General features: G+C 49.7%; 2 protein-coding genes across 2 annotated transcripts; one reads left to right on the top strand and one right to left on the bottom strand.

Annotated features, from left to right (window-relative positions):
• Positions 1-5,449: 5,449 nt before the first annotated feature.
• LOC136466356 (omega-hydroxypalmitate O-feruloyl transferase-like) lies at positions 5,450-7,977 on the top strand. Its single transcript, XM_066464721.1, has 4 exons — positions 5,450-6,421; positions 6,962-7,093; positions 7,331-7,409; positions 7,661-7,977. Exons 1-4 carry the CDS (start codon positions 5,450-5,452, stop codon positions 7,975-7,977), a joined length of 1,500 nt encoding a protein of 499 aa, XP_066320818.1.
• A 655-nt stretch (positions 7,978-8,632) lies between these two features.
• On the bottom strand, positions 8,633-9,686 carry LOC136466355 (uncharacterized mitochondrial protein AtMg00810-like). Its single transcript, XM_066464720.1, has 2 exons — positions 8,795-9,686; positions 8,633-8,676 (listed from the first exon to the last, which is right to left on the bottom strand). Exons 1-2 carry the CDS (start codon positions 9,684-9,686, stop codon positions 8,633-8,635), a joined length of 936 nt encoding a protein of 311 aa, XP_066320817.1.
• Positions 9,687-17,590: the final 7,904 nt, after the last annotated feature.

Below are 17,590 nucleotides of genomic sequence, written 5' to 3'. Positions count from 1 at the left end.
CTAGGGGTGGCCCAGCCCACAAGAAGAAGCCTTGTGGGGCACGACTCTGCTCGGCACCTTCCACAAGACATCGGGAAGATATCCTAAAGATACTACGAGATCTGTTAGGATATGTATGATCCCAAGATTCCTGTAATCAGTTATTACTTTTCAGTTATCTCTCAGATCTAACCGACTTGTAACCCTACCTCCCAGACTATATAAGGCGGGCAGGGACCCCCTCTAAAATCACAGTATATCATACGATAGCTAATACAAACCAACAGACCACAGGAGTAGGGTATTAGGTCATACTGACGGCCTAAACCTGTCTAACTCGTGTGTCTTTGTTGCCTTCTTGTTCTTGATCTCATGCTCCTCTGTCGATCAATCTATCTTCATGGGATACCCCTCGGAGGACTGCCGACGATATTCTATCGACAGACACCAAGTGCCACGCGCTCCTTTAACCCTTGCAAATGCTAGCTTCAAAAAAGCATCGATCTTTGCAATCCATTCATCTGTCATCGAACCCTGACTAGAGCGGCCTGTGTACATCCACTAACGGTCATCCATCCTCTAACATATCACCAAGTAATATAAAAATCAATTACATCTACACGCTCCTATACTGTCTAATAGGTGAAGATATGTCCTAATCCCACCCGAGGATGTGTAGATGGGGTTAGTTTCCATGCTCTACTCCTATCTGAGATAAAATTTTGGCAGCACCTTCCCGTTGTTCTCCAAATACATGTCCTGGCAGGGAGATTGTGTATCCGGAGAACAACAGGGAGATGCTGCTAAAACTCTGTCTCGGATCCGAGTAGAGCATGGAAACTAACTCTGTCTACACATCCTCTAGCTGTCCAAAAAATGTGGACAATTCGAAACAGATACGGTTATAGATATGCAAAGATCTGCATTTTTTCCAACCGTATCTCTTTTGAACGGGAGACGCCTAGCTAGGTTACATGATATACGAACATGATATCGAAAGAGAGGTGTAGGATGCCTCACCTTGCTGTCCTGCAAAGTGACGAGTCGAGGACGGTGGGGAATGATCCTTGCAATAGCCCCTCCTGCAGTAAATGAACATAATAGTGTCAATTGTAAATGAAGATCCTCATGGTAATGAAATAGTTAAGCAAGATAGCTCAATTACATTGGCATGAAACTAGTGGTGTTTATATCTGCTTGAATTTAAAATAACAAGAGCCAACAAAATGAAGATCCTCATGGTAATGACTCAATCACATCACGACCATTCAGGACCACATGCCACACTAACATGACACTTTAACAATCTAACACTGCATAAATTTTGTTCCACAAGCAAACAATAGATCTTTAGAATAAATGTCACTACCATTATTTACACCTTCTAGTATAAAAATTTAGCAAAAGCCATCCACAGCAACTCTCCTGGAGTATTGTAGGTCAACTATGTTGAAGCAATAGTTGAACAAAGTATATGAAATAATAAGTTCATCAAGAATAAAAATTTTAACCATCACTGTCCACTCACATGCCAATCATTAGTCTCTGGATGGAATTGACGGGAACCGTCATTTGTAGTTCAGGCTGCCGAAACAATATGATTTCAGCGATTCGGCCTAATTCTAGAATTTGAGATGAGTCCTAGATGTTCTAAAAAACCAAAGAAAATACTATGAGCGAATCAAACGAAATGAAATGTACGTACTAAAGGAAATGGTTGGATTGATCGGTTAGACAGAAATAGATGGACATCATGGATGCATGCTATGATGTCAATTGTCGACTAAATGATGGTGTGTATATTAATTCAGCTCAATTAAGTTGATCATCACACGCTCATATAGACATCCATCCTCGTTGTACATCCATTTAGCGCTAGGTGAGATGACATCACAACAACTCTTTTGCAACAAGCAATGCAAGCATTAAGACATCGAGTATTATAGCGACAGGTTCCTTGCCCTTGCTGTTGGCGGCGGCGGGGTTCCTCCTCCACCTCCACCTCCCCTAAGCCTCAGTGGTCCTGCGGTGAACTGTGGAGATGGTCGGTGATTTGAGCACGCTGTGCTCCTCAAGGACTGCAAACGAGGAAGACGTAGGATTAGAAATCCCAGCCCAATGCGGATCGAAGTACTAGCCTACCACAGCCAGTTGCAGTGGATCGAGCACAAATCCATGCCGTAGCTTCACTCACCGGCAGCGGAGGAAGGCTTGGGTGTGGTCGTGACGACGCAGGCAGCGGAGGAAGGCTTGGGCGCGAGCGTGACGACGTAGACCGAGGCGGCGGAGGAAGGCTTGGGCACGGGCATAGCCGAGGCGGCGGCGGAAGGCTTGGGCGCGGGCGTGATCGAGGCGGAGGAGGAGCAGGCGGAGGAGACCACGGAGACGACGGAGGGCAGCACGGGGAGGGCACGGCGTGCGGTCCTCCTGGGCTTGCTCGGGGTCGGGGACTCAACGAGGAGGAGGAGGTTGGTGACGTCGCCCAGCGGCGCCTCTGCTATCGATGTGCTCGAGTGAGGCGAGGCTGGTGTGCTCGAGTGCGGTGTGGTGTGGGCGGCGTGTGTGCGGCCAGGTGGGTGCTGGGTGGTTACAAAGGGGGTTTGCCGAGTGCCCGCGATCTAGCACTCGGCAAACACCCGTTATTTTGTGGGGCCATGAACGGGTTTGCCGAGTGCCCCAGATCTAGCACTCGACAAATCCCGTTTTGTTTTTTTTTTCATTTTCAATAACTGAACTGCTCGGTGGGGCCGTGAAGGGGTTTGCCGAGTGTCCCAGGTATGACACTCGGCAAAATTGAGATTTGTCGAGTGCCATATATTGGGCACTCGGCAAACTGATTTGATGTTTCCATATGCTATTCATTATTTTATTTTATTATTTTTGTGTAATGTATTTTTTATTTCCTATGGTTACTGGACTGGATATTTAAAGCATCACATACATCAGAAATCCATCAAGATTTATATTACAAATGTTACAATAATGTATATGTCGTTACAGTAAAAATGTATATACTACGATAGAAGTTTTGTCATCTCTGAATCTATACTACTCTTATCCTTGGCTTGATCAATCCTGAAAGATACTCTTTTACTCAAAACATCGTCCATGGCGAAGGATGCATGCTATGTCTTGTAGTTCTTTGATCTCGAAGTCTAATAGCTTTTGGGGTTTTAAGTTTCTCACGCTATCGTTGAAGCAAGATGACATCAACATGCACAAGTGTTAGACAAAATAGTAGTGTGTTTTATTGAATTAACCGATATATATAAAATGAGAAACATACACATCATTTTATTTCCTTCCATTGTGCTCTCGTTGAGGTACTAATGCATTGCCCACATCACGTAGAACCTGTATTTGTTTTTGGCTATTAACTATTCTAGGGATATGTGTTTCCGTATAATGAGCCTCGAAATGGTTCTTCCTGTGCCCGTTTATATTTTTCTTGACTCAGCGTGACACTATAAAGTGTGAAAGGCTGTGAAATTAGAATGTGCTATGTGATTAGGAAATTATATGTTACTAGCTTCACTTACTTACTTAGCACCATGAGTAGGTCATTGATCCGAGAAAGTTCTCTTCGAGTCGCACACCTGGACATGTGATTGTGCAAGTTTGATATCTACGAGGACGTATTGAAAACTGCACTCACAAACTTCCAATGCTAATCAGGCCTAGTTAACAAATAACCTTAAAAAAAATAAGAAGCACCTAGCTAGGCCCATATATCGGGCACTCGGCAAACTTATTATTTCATGCAATACCACATCTTAACATGTTGTATGTACCTACCGAACGGATCCAGAAATATATCAATTCTTAACATGGAGTACCACATGTTGTATGTGGAGAGTAGAAAAAGTTTCAAGGCCAGGAGTGAAAAAACTTATTATTTCATGCAATACCACATCTTAACATGTTGTATGTACCTACCAAATGGATCCAGAAATATATCAATTCTTAACATGGAGTACCACATGTTGTATGTGGAGAGTATAAAAAGTTTCAAGGCCAGGAGTGAAAAAAACTTATTATTTCATGCAGTTGTAGCTCAAATTCAATGTATAACAATTAAAATTCTATAATTGCACTTAACAAATTAAAATTATCAAATGGATCAAAAAATTTACCAAAATTACACATGGATCAATCTATGTTCTCTATTGCCTATACAAAAAGTTCTGAAGTCAAACCCCCAATTCGACCGTCACTTTGAATCCAAATCTTACCGGATCATTCTCTACGCTACGATTCTTCTTCTAAGATACTTCGGATTGTAAACATCGTACGTGACAGATTGTTCGAAACCTTCTCAATTTTTTACCATAGCCTCCGCGTATGATATCATGAGACTTTGATAAATCTCATGTTTTTCAGACTTCGTTTGCTTTTTTTAGAATTTAAAAATCATTCGGCCACACGTTCGTGGTCGGATTTCGTGAACAAGATGTTCAAACATTCTTTTCATTTCTTGGGCAAGGCTTCAAAATGGACTCAATAACATGAATAAAATTTTTCCACTCATTTTATTCCATTATTTGAATCACTTGCGGTTCAAATTTGACTTATACCAAAAAATTCCTCTAAACACAATAAATTAATTAAATATATCAAACGGATTCAGAAATATACCAAATTTTAACATGTAGTAACACATGTTGTATGTGGATGGTAGAAAAAGTTTGGAGGGCAGGAGAGAAAAATAAGTTTTGTATTTGCCGAGTATTGGGGAAAAACACTCGGCAAACTTATAATTTTACTGAGTGCTGGATGAAAACACTCGGCAAACTTATTATTTTGCCGAGTGCTTTGTCAAAACACTCGGTAAAGTTGCATTTTGCTAACGCCCGGCATGCCGTCACATGGCCGTCGCACATGCCGGTCACGTGATACGATTTTGCCGAGTGTTAATTTATTGCCGAGTGTCGTATTGTATGTTGCCGAGTGTCTTATATTCTACACTCGGCAAATATTATTTTTTACCGAGTGTAATATGTTTGCCGAGCGTCTTACGTCCTACACTCGGCAAATTAACTCTTTGCCGAGTGCCCGATTAATTGCACTCGGCAAATAAGTAAACACTCGACATATTTACGTCTGAGATTGTGAAACGGCAGTACCTGTAACCAAGTTTAAGACCTAAAAATAGCATTTTAACGGTACATGGACTTAGATGACATCTTGTGCAAGTTTAAAGACCGGCCATGAATTTTTCTCTCATTTTACTATCTCCATCGGGTTTAGAAAACCGTTAGTGATGAACAAGTGACGCCAAATTTCGATGAGACAGTAATCTGTGATTCTAGATGCGATGGAACAGTGGACACTGGTTATCATTCATCACGCAGCTTGCCTCTGCTCGCCACTCGCGCGCCTATACATATATATCAAGCAACCAGATTTGGTAAGCGTCTATCGATCGACCAGTAGTAGCATCTGCATGCAGCTCCTAGTTAGACTGAAAAACATGCCTACCGGATCCTCTGAGGTGCCCGTTCGCGTGTTGAGTCGCCGGCTTGTGAAGGCCTCCGACCCCTCCCTCCAGCCGCACGTCGTCACCTTCTCAAACCTAGATCTCTACCCGGACAACGTGCAGGCCTCCATAGTATGCCTCTACCCCAAGCTGCCAAAGTCCAGCCCGGGCGGCTTCTACGCCGTCGTCTCCACCTTCGAGGACGTCCTGCCGACCTTGCTTAGCCACTTCTTCCCTCTCGCCGGCCGCATCGTCATCAACCCAAGCTCCGGCGTCCCCGAGCTCCACTGCCACAACCAGGGCGCGGAGCTCGTCGTGGGAGAGGTCGGCGTCGCCTTGGGCAGCCTAGATTACGGCCTTGCGGAGGAGTCCCTGAAGAAGATCGTGCTGCCGTACCCGGAGGACGTCACGCTCTCGGTGCAGCTCCTGTCCTTCGCGTGCGGCGCCTTCTCCGTCGTGTGGGCCAACAACAACCTCCTCAACGACGGCAACGCCATCACCATGTGTGTCAGGATGTGGTCCGAGCTGGCACGGACCGGCGGGAGCATCGCCACCGTGGAAGCGGGAGCGGTGTCAGTGAACCACGACCGCTCGGTGTTCCGCCCCCGCGACCCGCCGGCCTACAGCGACGCGCTCGACGCCATGTTCGACACGTACGACGACCACCGGACGGTGAACGCCCTGACGGCCGCCGCCAGCTTCCTGGAGCGCCTCTACTACGTCGAGGCGAGCGACATCGCCAAGCTGCGGGACATGGCCACCGTGACCGAGCTCCAGCGTCCCTCGCGCGTCCAGGCGGTGTCCGCGTACCTGTGGAAGGTGCTCGCCGCCGTCGTGGCCGCGTCCCGCGTGCCCGAGGAGCGGTGCTGCATGGGCTGGATGGTGGACGCGCGGCGGAGGGTGAAGTCGCCCGAGCTCGTACCCGCGATGCGCAACTACTTCGGCAACGTCACGGCCTACGCCCTGGTGTTGGGGTTTAGTCCCACATCGTGTAGCGATGGTGGAGGAGCACACCATATAAGGCGGGAGAACCCTCACCTATTAGGCTAGTCTTTTGGGTTGAGTAAGGCCCAAGGCCTTATATGTTGTAGCTCCGGTGGACCTGGGACCTGAGCCGGGCCAGCTGTAAGCCAGCTCTAAGATCGTGAACTCGGTGGTCACCACCGGTTCCAATAATTGGTATCAGAGCCGGTACCCATAGTCAGAAAAGCTAAATCCGATAAAAAAATCTCGAGCGTCACATCATGGCGGGGGCACCCCGATGTGTGACTAAGAGGGGGATTGTTGGGGTTTAGTACCACATCGTGTAGCAATGGTGGGGGAGCACACCATATAAGGCGGGAGAACCCTCACCTATTAGGCTAGTCTTTTGGGTTGAGTAAGGCCCAAGGCCTTATATGTTGTAGCTCCGGTGGACCTGGGACCTGTGGGAGCGCAGGCTCGTGGTAATGAGCCGGGCCGGCTGTAAGCCAGCTCCAAGATCGTGAACTCGGTGGTCACCACCAGTTCCAACACCTGGGTGGCGCCGTCGTGGAGGAGATCCGGAGGAAGCCGCTGGCGGAGGTGGCGGCCATGGTGCGGGAGATCATCACGTCCATAGATTACGACGAGTACCTCCAGGAGCTAGTGGATGTTGGGGTTTAGTCCCACATCGTGTAGCGATGGTGGGGGAGCACAACATATAAGGCGGAAGAAGACCCCACCTATCAGGCTAGTCTTTTGGGTTGAGTAAGGCCCAAGGTCTTATATGTTGTAGCTCTGGTGGACCTGGGACCTGTGGGAGCGCAGGCTCGTGGTAACGAGCCGGGCCGGCTGTAAGCCAGCTCCAAGATCGAGAATTCGGTGGTCACCACCGGTTCCAACAATTGGTATCAGAGCCGGTACCCATGGTTAGAAAACCTAAAACCCAATAAAAAATCTCGAGCGTCACATATATGGCGGGGCACCCCGATGTGTGACTAAGGAGGAGATTGTTGGGGTTTAGTCCCACATCGTGTAGCGATGGTGGGGGAGCATAACATATAAGGCGGAAGAAGACTCCACCTATCAGGCTAGTCTTTTGGGTTGAGTAAGGTCCAAGGTCTTATATGTTGTAGCTCCGGTGGACCTGGGACCTGTGGGAGCGCAGGCTCGTGGTAACGAGCCGGGCCGGCTGTAAGCCAGCTCCAAGATCGTGAACTCGGTGGTCACCACCGGTTCCAACAGTGGACTGGGTGGAGGTGCACAAGACCGAGCACGTGATGGAGAAGGGTGTCCTCGGGATGGGCTCGCCGACGCTGAACCAGACCGTGTTCGCGTCGTTCCCGCTCGACACGGACTTCGGCTTCGGCGACGCCGCGCTCGCGCTGCCCATGTGCGACTACGGGAGGCTTTGCTCAGGCTATCTGTCCGTCGGAGCGCGGCCTGGAGAAGACGGCTCCTGGCTCCTCAGCGCCTACATATGGCCGCAGCTGGCGGCGGCGCTCGAGTCCGACGGCATCTTCAAGCCTCTCATGGCGGAGTATCTCGGTCTCACACCCTAGCTGCGTGGTCGCCTTGTCGATCTCCATGCATCAGATCAGATATCATGGCTCATTGGTTGAACACATGATTTCGTCCGATCGTTTATTTTCCCTTTTACGTACGTGTAATAAAAAGGGATTTGCTAAAATTTAAAATTCAGGTGACTGAAATTTAGTTTCTTTTTGCATATATTTTATATTAAAATTGCAGATTTCGTTCTTTGTAATTTCTGTAGTCGCAATCTGTAATTTTTGATACCGAGAATAAAAAATTCGTTAGACAAACCACAAACCCGATAAAATCTTGTTTGTGTTGGCACAAAGACAATTAGGGCAGTCCCAATGGTGCATTGATGATGGTTTCTATTCTCATTAAATGACTTGCCACGTAGGCAAAACGCTGACATGACAACGTAATTAATGAAGAAAGAGAGCAAAATTCATAGAAATGGTTTCTTCATGAAGAAATCAGGTCTACTCTTGACCCAATGCTCCAAGAAACCATAAAATCGTCATTGGGAAGAAATCACTAGTTTCTAGGGAGCTCGTGTCACACTCCTATTGGAGGAAGAAGATAGAGTTGGGAGAGAGAAAGAGAAAATAATTATTACTCATAGAAACCATAGGTTGGAAAGCAGTATTTTTTTTGGTGCGGTATCCTATGTTATAGAAACTACTAGTTTCTTTCATTGGGACCGCCCTTAACAATTACAATTATTTCTATAGGAAGACAAGGACAAAAGTTTAGTATGTTATTATTAGAAAGTGATTGGGGAAATTCTCAATGGTATTGTGATTGTTCGGCGTACATATATATAGGCATTGTGGACAGGCCCACTTGCCATATTACAATCCAACATTTCCCCGCAGTCTGAACTGGGAGCACTGCGAACATTAAGACTGAACCTAAACTCTGTGAACACGGATGTCGGCAAACCTTTTGTGAAGATGTCGGCATACTGGGATGTAGTGGAAACGTGCAGGACGCGGACTTCACCAAGGGCGACTCGCTCTCTGATGAAGTGGAGGTCAATCTCAATATGCTTGGTTCGCTGATGCTGAACCAGGTTAGTGGAGAGATAAACGGCGCTGACGTTATCACAATAAACCACTGTGGCACGATGGAGTGGACAACGAAGCTCTAGGAGGAGCTGGCGCAGCCAGCTGGCTTCGGCGACTCCATTCACAACTGCTCGATATTCCGCCTCTGCACTGGACCGGGACACTGTCGGCTGTCTCTTAGATGACCAGGAGATGAGATTGTCCCCAAGGAACACCGCATAACCCGAGGTGGATTTGCGTGTGTCAGGACATCCCGCCCAATCTGCATCGGTGTAGATAGTGAGATCAGCTGGAGAGGTCCAGTGAAGGTGCAGCCCGAGATCCAAAGTACCCTGAAGATACCGAAGAATGCGCTTCAGAGCACTCAGATGAGGTTCCCGGGGATCATGCATGTATAAGCAGACCTGCTGAACTGCATAGGCAATATCTGGCCTGGTGAAGGTGAGGTACTGAAGAGCCACAGCAAGACTGCGGTACTGGCTGGGATCAGAGACTGAGGCACCATCAGCAGGGAGCTTCGAGTGAGTATCCACGGGAGTGCTGCTCGCCTTGCAGTTACTCATACCAGGTCGCTCCAGAATCTCCAGCATATACTGACGCTGAGAGAGAAAAAGACTGTCACCTCGGCGCTGAACACTAACACCTAGAAAATGATGAAGAGGCCCCATGTCTGTCATAGAAAATTCCCGGCGAAGTGCTGCGATAATCCGGTGAAGAAAACTCGAAGAGGACGTAGTGAGAACAATGTCATCAACATATAGGAGGAGAAAAGCCATATCAGCACCTTTGCAGTAGATGAACAGCGATGTGTCGGACTTGGCCTCAACAAACCCAAGAGAGGTGATGTGAGAGGCAAAGCGACTTTGCTAGGCGCAAGGAGCTTGCTTCAACCCATAGAGTGACTTGTTCAGACGACAGACATGATTGGGCTTGGCGGAGTCAACAAACCCAGTAGGCTAGACGCAGTAGACTGTCTCATTCAGGGTGCCATGGAGAAAGGCATTCTTCACATCAAGTTGGTGAATCGGCCAGGAGCAAGATAGAGCCAAAGTGAGAACCACCCTGATGGCGGCTGGCTTGACAACTGGACTAAAGGTTTCATCATAGTCAATGCCCGGCCACTGTGTGAACCCGTGGAGGACCCAGCGAGCTTTGTAGCGGTCAAGAGAACCACCGGGCTTGAACTTGTGATGAAAAACCCACTTGCCGGTGATGAGGTTGATGCCAGGAGGGCGAGACACCAAGGTCCAAGTGTCGTTGTCCTGCAGAGCGTCGAACTCGGCCTGCATAGCCTGATGCCAGGCCAGGTTCAAGATAGCTATGCGGACGGATGACGGTAGCGGAGAGGTGGCCCCGACTGTCGTGCTGAGGTTGAGACGGTCCACGGGTTGCCAAAAGCCGTCCTTGCCACGAGTGCACATGTTGTGCGCGTTGGTGATGGGGACGATCGTCGCTAGAGCCATGGCAACAATGCGACCGGTGGTCCGTCCGGTGCCACTTGCAACAACCTGGGACGTGGAGTCCTCAGGGGCAACGGCACCAGACGGACTGGTGGAGGGGCTAGGCTAGCCGATAGTGCTGCTCGGGCTGAGCTGGCCGCGGCCAGTAGTGCCATCGGTGGAGGCGCCCTGGTCGCTGCTGCCGCGCCTACCGTGGTCGGCAGTGCCGCCCAGGCCGCCAGTAGGGCCGCCCAGGCCATGGCCGGGCTGGCCGCCATGGCTGTGGCCGCCCTGGCTGCTGGCCGAGGCAGTAGAGGGAGGGGCGCCGGCTGTCCTAGGTGCGGCATCCATGCTGCCAGGGAGGCGTGTACCTACAGTCACGGTGCTTGGCCAAATAGGCGAAGAGGAATCATTAGCATCGTCCAAAAATGCTAGTGTGTTGGGATCCTGGGGGGAGGTGGACATCTCAGAGAATGGAAACATCATCTTGTCGAACACAACATGATGGGAGACGATGATCTGGTTAGAGTGGAGGTCAAGACATCGATATCCCTTATGATCGGAGGAATACCCGAGGAAAACACACAGGGAGGAGCGAGGTGATAGCTTATGTGGGGCTATAGAGGACAGGTTGGGATAGCAAGCGCAGCCAAAAACACGAAGGTGAGTGTAAGATGGCTGTGTGCCGTGGAGAGCGAAAAAGGGAGTATGGCCGTCTAGGGTTTTAGTGGGATGGCGGTTGAGGAGGTAGGTGGCGGTGTGGAGAGAGTCAGCCCAATAAACCGGAGGAAGACTAGCCTGAAACAGAAGGGACCACACAATGTTGTTGATTGTGCGAAGAATGCACTTGGCACATCCGTTCTGTTGGGAGGTGTATGGGCACGACATCCGGAGAATGACCCCGTAAGTGAGGAAGAACGTGCGGGCCGAAGAGTGGTCGAACTTGCGGCTGTCGTCGCACTGAACTGCCTTGATGGAGGAGTCAAACTGTGTGCGAACATACGAGAAAAAGTTAGAAATAACATTGAGAGTTTTAGACTTAAGACGTAATGGAAAGGTCCAGGTGTAGTGAGTGCAATCATCAAGAATGACTAAATAGTATTTATAGCCAGACACACTAACAACTGGAGATGTCCAAAGATCACAATGTATTAAATCGAAAGGATTAACAGCACGAGAGTTGGAAACACTAAATGGTAGGCGCACATGGCGACCTAGCTGACAAGCATGACAAATGTGATCATCAATGTGCTTATTACATGAAATGGCATTGGAACTAATAAGTTTAGATAAAGCCACATGTCCGAGGTGACCGAGGCGACGATGCCAAAGTGAAGAGGACGACACGGTGGTGGCGATGGCAGTGGTGGTGCTGGATGGTGCGGGGAAGAACGGGTAGAGGTCACCCGTGCTATTGCACCTGGCGATCACGCTCCGTGTCTAAAGGTCCTTCATAGAAAGGCCAAATGGGTCAAATTCAATGGAGCAATTATTATCAGTAGTGAAATGATGGACAGAGATTAAATTCTTAATAATGCTAGGTGACACTAAAATATTAGAAAGAACAAGAGGACGTCGTTCTGTAGAAAAAGAATGTGACCCAAGAGATGTAACGGGAAGCGAAGCTCCGTTACCCACAATGATAGATGAAGGACTGGATGACGATGGAGGGTGAAGGCTAGAAAGTATACCAGCGTTGTTGACCATATGAGCACCGGCACCGGAGTCAGCATACCATTCGCCCGATAGAGGAGGTGTCAGCATCTTGGTGTTGAAGTTGCTGACGAGGCTGGACGGATCCCAGGACATGCCCTGCATGGGCATCTAGGGCTACTGCTACAGTTGCTGTGGTGGCGGTGGTCCTCCATAGCTGAACCCTGGAGGAGGCCTAAGGGTGCACGGCTGCTACACATACTATTGTTGGGCGGTGAAGGTGGCCGGCGGAGGATGGAACGGCGTCCTGGGGACGTTCGGTGGACATGGCCAGAACTGAGCGTGGCCCGCCCATGGATTATAGTACTGCGCATGGTGTTGCGGGCTGGCGTAGGTGTTGTCGGTCGGCTGCTGCTGGTGGTGGTTGCGGCCACGCCCGTCGTGGCGGCGGCCGATCCGCTGCTGGCCGTGGCCGGCAGTGCCGACCTGCCCTTGGCCGGCAGTGCCGCCCTGGCCGGGCTGGCCGTAACCAGCGGGCCTGCCCTAGTGTGGGGGATACACCCCCGGGTACCACAAGATGGTACATGGGCCGCACCATCTGAGGTGGCCCGGCCCGTAAGATCGAGGTGTGCATGACAAGATTACAAGTTGTACTAGATATTGTAATAGTACCAAATATGATACTTTACTTATAACCCTCCTCCTCCAGACTATATAAGGAGAGGCAGGGGTCCCCTAGTCAATATCTCCAATAGACCTCAATCAATACAAAATAATGAGACATATGACGTAGGTATTACGCCAACACAGCGGCCGAACTTGTATAAATCTTGTGTCTTGTGCCTCTGTAACCATCTGGTTCCTGATTACGCGCACCGTCTACCGACAATCTACCATCATGGGCATACCCCTAGATGGACTGCCGACCATATTTTGTCGACAGTGGCGCGCCAGGTAGGGGTCCCCTTTAGGGGTTGTGCGCGCTGATCTTTCAACGAATCGGATGAGATTTTCTTCTTCAACATGTCAATAACAACTCGACTAATCGCGGCGGCGTCCTTCGGCAACCACAACGACCTACAACAAGGACCTGACGCCGCAACGCATCTCATGGGTGTGAGCAGATCGACTCGATGAGTGCGCATGTCAAGCGCCAACCGCGATCCGATTTACACGTGATAACCATCACGTCTAGAAAGCTAAGTCAAGTTACTTTATAATATTTCAATATTATTATTATATGAATACTTCCAGACACACATTCGTATGTCTGCGTGATTTCCGTTGGAAGAAATCTAATCATATCCTATTGCTCTCATGATTCCGATCCGCGGATACCGAATGTCGTTGCCGCTTAATCACGACGACTAGCAAATTAGGGAACATCAAGCGGCGACAAGGATCTGGCTCACATGTTGTCTGGTCGACGCGTGGCAACAAGCGACTAGTAAGCAACAAAAGGATGAGTCCGTACATGCATGCAAGATGATGCACACGGTCGGGCACACGGCCTATTCAGACACGTGCTAGATACGTCACAAGAACGGGACTCCTGCTCCAGCAATCCATGGATAGGACGTCGCTATTTGTACATGTATCCACATACACACGTCGTGCGGATTTGTTTGCCGAGCCACGTTTCCAAGATCGGATCCACTTCAATTGAACGAGCTAAGTCGTTTCTATTATTAAATTATTATAAGCAATTCTATTGCGTATATACTTCTACATCTGCCTTCATGATTGTCTGTAGCTTCCACGACGGCATATTTTGATCACTTGGTCGATATCACCTCTACGGAAACATGGACAATCGATAGCCTAACGCATGCCAGCCGCGATCTACAAGACACGAAAGCTAGGCGATTTGTGCATGTACTCATATGTGTACTGAAGTACGCGTGCGTCCATCCTGTACGATGTTGGCAAGCCCCGCCGAGTCGCTGAACAAGCCGTCCGAGACCACGTCGACCACATCCTAAGCAGCTCCGCCGAGCTCACACCGACTACGACCACGTCGTCCACGTCCCGAGTGGCTCCGCCGAGTTCCGACCACGTCGACCACGACCACGTCGACCACGTCCTAAGCAGCTCCACCGAGCTCACGTCGACAACGTCGACCACGTCCCAAGCGGCTCCACCGAGCTCCGACCACCTTGACCACCAGACCACGTCGCAATGATGATCGCCGCGAAGAATGGCGCTATGACAACCGCGACCACCGTCACAACAGGCCAAAAAGCACGAGGACCGGACAACTTTATCGCCATCGACCAGATTTGTATCAAAGATAAGTACACTTCTAATATTTATATTTAATATAATTTTTCATTACGACGTTTCTCCACAAACGTCCTTGTCATGATTATTCTTCAAATAACATTTGTCCATGTATACAATCTTAAATATAATATACAGCTATACTTAATGCAAATCCTCGACCAGTCATGTTGACGCTCGATGTCTCCAGAAAAGGCCCTGTCTCCAGCTCCTCCCTACACGTGCACGAGCGTCTGCCCTCTGTGTTATGGGTGGTCGGCAACGGCTCCTTAGCGACGCTTTGTTCTTCCTACACGTGCACGGGCTCCGCGCCCCGCGTTATGGTTAACGGGCTAGCTAGGGCTGAAGACTCAGCTACATACTAACTGGTCGGGCAGTTTATATTAAGTATAAAAACAAACTTCACATTAACACTGATGTTTACAAAGCACCAACTGCTTTATCACATCATGCTCATTTGCAAATGACTGCTGAGCGTCATACGCTATTTCTTCACCGCTGATTTTTTCTCCATAATTTAATTATTTTGTACATCATGTACTACCATTCTATAGGAATTTTGAGCTATGCTCGGGGACTTCGTCGCTCGCTTCTCGACCTACGCTCGGTGACTTCCTCGATCACTCTCTGACCACAGCTCGGAGACTTCGTCGCTCGCTCCTCGACCTGTGCTCGGGGACTGCCTCGACCACTCTCCGATCATGGCTCGGGGACTTTGCGTCTCAACTACATGCGACTGGCGACTCGCATACAGTTGGGATATTTTTTTCTCCTTTAGACCTTGCTACAAGGCTCATACCTCACCTTCCAGCAAGCTCGGGGACTACATCGGTACGATGCACCTGCGGTGCAGCTCGTATCGCCTGTACGACGATTGGATTCTCAACTTAACTAAGAATTCTTTTTAGACCCTGGCACCACATGCCTACGTCACCTACTACTAGGCTCGGGGACTAAGTGGGCACACTTCACCTTGCGGTGAATGTGCTTGTTTTTCGACCACTACGCCTCTGATGATCAAAGATGCTACGCTTCAAGACACCCTTATGTTTCTTCATAGAAACCCAAGTGGGCACACTTCCCAGGACGGAAATCTTTTTCTTTCTTCTTAAGAGCACCATACATTCTTCAGACAACCTACTTCTCCGTCGACAACGGTGGTCGGAGATGTCAAGAACTCAAGCCTCACTGTTCGGAGAAGGTTAAAATGGTGTGTCGCGTCAGAATACATGGTGCTCGGGGACTAGCTGTGGGGGATACACCCCCGGGTACCACAAGATGGTACATGGCTGCACCATCCGAGGTGGCTCGACCCGTAAGATCGAGGCGTGCACGGCAAGATTACAAGTTGTACTAGATATTGTAATAGTACCAAATAGGATATTTTACTTGTAACCCTCCTCCTCCAGACTATATAAGGAGAGGCAGGGGTCCCCTAGTCGATATCTCCAACAGACCTCAATCAATACAGAATAATGAGACATAGGACATAGGTATTACGCCAACACGGCGGCCGAACCTATATAAATCTTGTGTCTTGTGCCTCTGTAACCATCTGGTTCCTGATTACGCGCACCGTCTACCGACAATCTACCATCATGGGCGTACCCCTAGATGGACTACCGACCATATTTCATCGACACCTAGCCATGCTCGGCCTGATGGCCCTGGCCGTGTCCGCTGTGGGGGCGTCCGATAGGAGGGCGTGGAGCGGCGACGAGGGCGGTTGACGTAGAGGAGGCTGGCGGATCGGATGCCCTGGCTGCCTCGCCGGCGGCGATGTCGTCGATGTCGATCTCCTCAAGCAGAAGAAGCGTGGGAGCCTCCTCGAAGGTGGGGAAGGGCTGCCGCATCTTGAGGTTGGAGACCATGGGCCGGAACATGTCGTTGAGGCCACGGAGGAGGGTGAGGACCAGGGTGCGATCTCCGATCGGATCGCCGTAGTCGCCGAGAGTCACCACCATCGTCTCAAGACGACGGCAGAAGTCGATGATCGAGGTGGAGACCTGTTTCACCGTGCGAAACTCTGCCGAGAGCAGCAGGGCGCGCGATTCGCGCTGGCCGAGAAACTCATTCTTGAGGTAGGTCTAGGCACCGCAAGCGTTGGGCTTGCGGTTCATCGTCGACTGCTGGAGGTCAGCGTGGATCGTGCAGTAAATCCATGTCAGCACGGTGCAGTCCATCTACACCCACGCCGGTCAATTGGCATTGACGATGTCGGAGAGGACGTGGTCCGTGAGGGCGTACTTGCCCAGGACGACGAGGAACATGGCGCGCCACCGGTTGTAGTTGTCAGCGGCGCGATCTAGAACCAAGGGCACGAGGACCTTGATGTTGAGGACGGCGATGGCGGCGGCATGGACGGCAGCGTACTTGGCCTCGTACGCGTCGAGGGCCGCGGTGCGATCAGCCACCGCCTTCTCACATGCCTCGCGAGCCTGGCGCTCGGTCTCGGCCATCGGAGCAGGAGCTGGGCGACCACGTGACGAGAGCAGCCTCCATGACGTAGATGATCACGCGACGTAGATCGGTGAGCGTCGTGACCCGAAGTACGTAGACATAGACATTGTCGGCCGGTGGACGTCGTGACCTGCTGGATCGGTGCCCAGGCGGCAACGTTGACGTAGACGTAGATGTGATCTGCGTGTCCACATTGGAAGGAATCGCGCGCTCGGTCGAGCAGACGACACGATCGCGAGGAGACAGGCCGGCGCGACGGTGGGGTAGTAGCGCGTCGCGCCGGCGCCGAGGCGCGCGCGTCCACGAGGAGAGGGCCTGCCGGCCGGCGATCGAGTGCCTGGCGGCGGCGGCGCGGTCTCGCACGATTAGCGGAAGTGGAAAAGATCGTAACCTTCCCGTGATACCATATTAGAAAGTGATTGGGGAAATTCTCAATGGTATTGTGATTGTTCTGCGTACATATATATATAGGCAATGTGGACAGGCCCACTTGCCATATTACAATCCAACAGTTATGAGACAAAGACAAATAACAAATCATAAAAATAACAATTTACTTGTACTAGTTGGTGGTACAAGAGTGTTGCCTGAAATCACCTTAAAATTCAGACACTTGAAATATAGTAGAAGTGAAATAAAAAACTTCTACTTATTTTGTTAATTTCCTTTATTTAAATGGAGGTCATTATCAACTTTTTGTTTATTATCCATTATATATCTATATGATAAAATGGACGTAA

This window comes from Miscanthus floridulus, chromosome 7 (assembly GCF_019320115.1).
Source record: "Miscanthus floridulus cultivar M001 chromosome 7, ASM1932011v1, whole genome shotgun sequence".
Lineage (NCBI taxonomy): Eukaryota > Viridiplantae > Streptophyta > Magnoliopsida > Poales > Poaceae > Miscanthus > Miscanthus floridulus.
The sequence above is the reverse complement of the archived record's forward strand: the minus strand, read 5'-3'. Positions and strand labels throughout refer to the sequence as shown.

Excerpts from the sequence above, each read along its gene's own strand:
- LOC136466355 (XM_066464720.1), bottom strand. The coding sequence starts at position 9,686 with ATGGGGCCTCTTCATCATTTTCTAGGTGTTAGTGTTCAGCGCCGAGGT. Across the intron at positions 8,677-8,794 it reads GTTGGATTGTAATATGGCAA|AAATAATTGTAATTGTTAAG; the intron begins GTGGGCCTGTCC and ends GTCTTCCTATAG.
- LOC136466356 (XM_066464721.1), top strand. The coding sequence starts at position 5,450 with ATGCCTACCGGATCCTCTGAGGTGCCCGTTCGCGTGTTGAGTCGCCGG. Across the intron at positions 7,094-7,330 it reads AGGAGCTAGTGGATGTTGGG|AGCCGGTACCCATGGTTAGA; the intron begins GTTTAGTCCCAC and ends AATTGGTATCAG. Across the intron at positions 7,410-7,660 it reads ATGGCGGGGCACCCCGATGT|TGGACTGGGTGGAGGTGCAC; the intron begins GTGACTAAGGAG and ends CGGTTCCAACAG.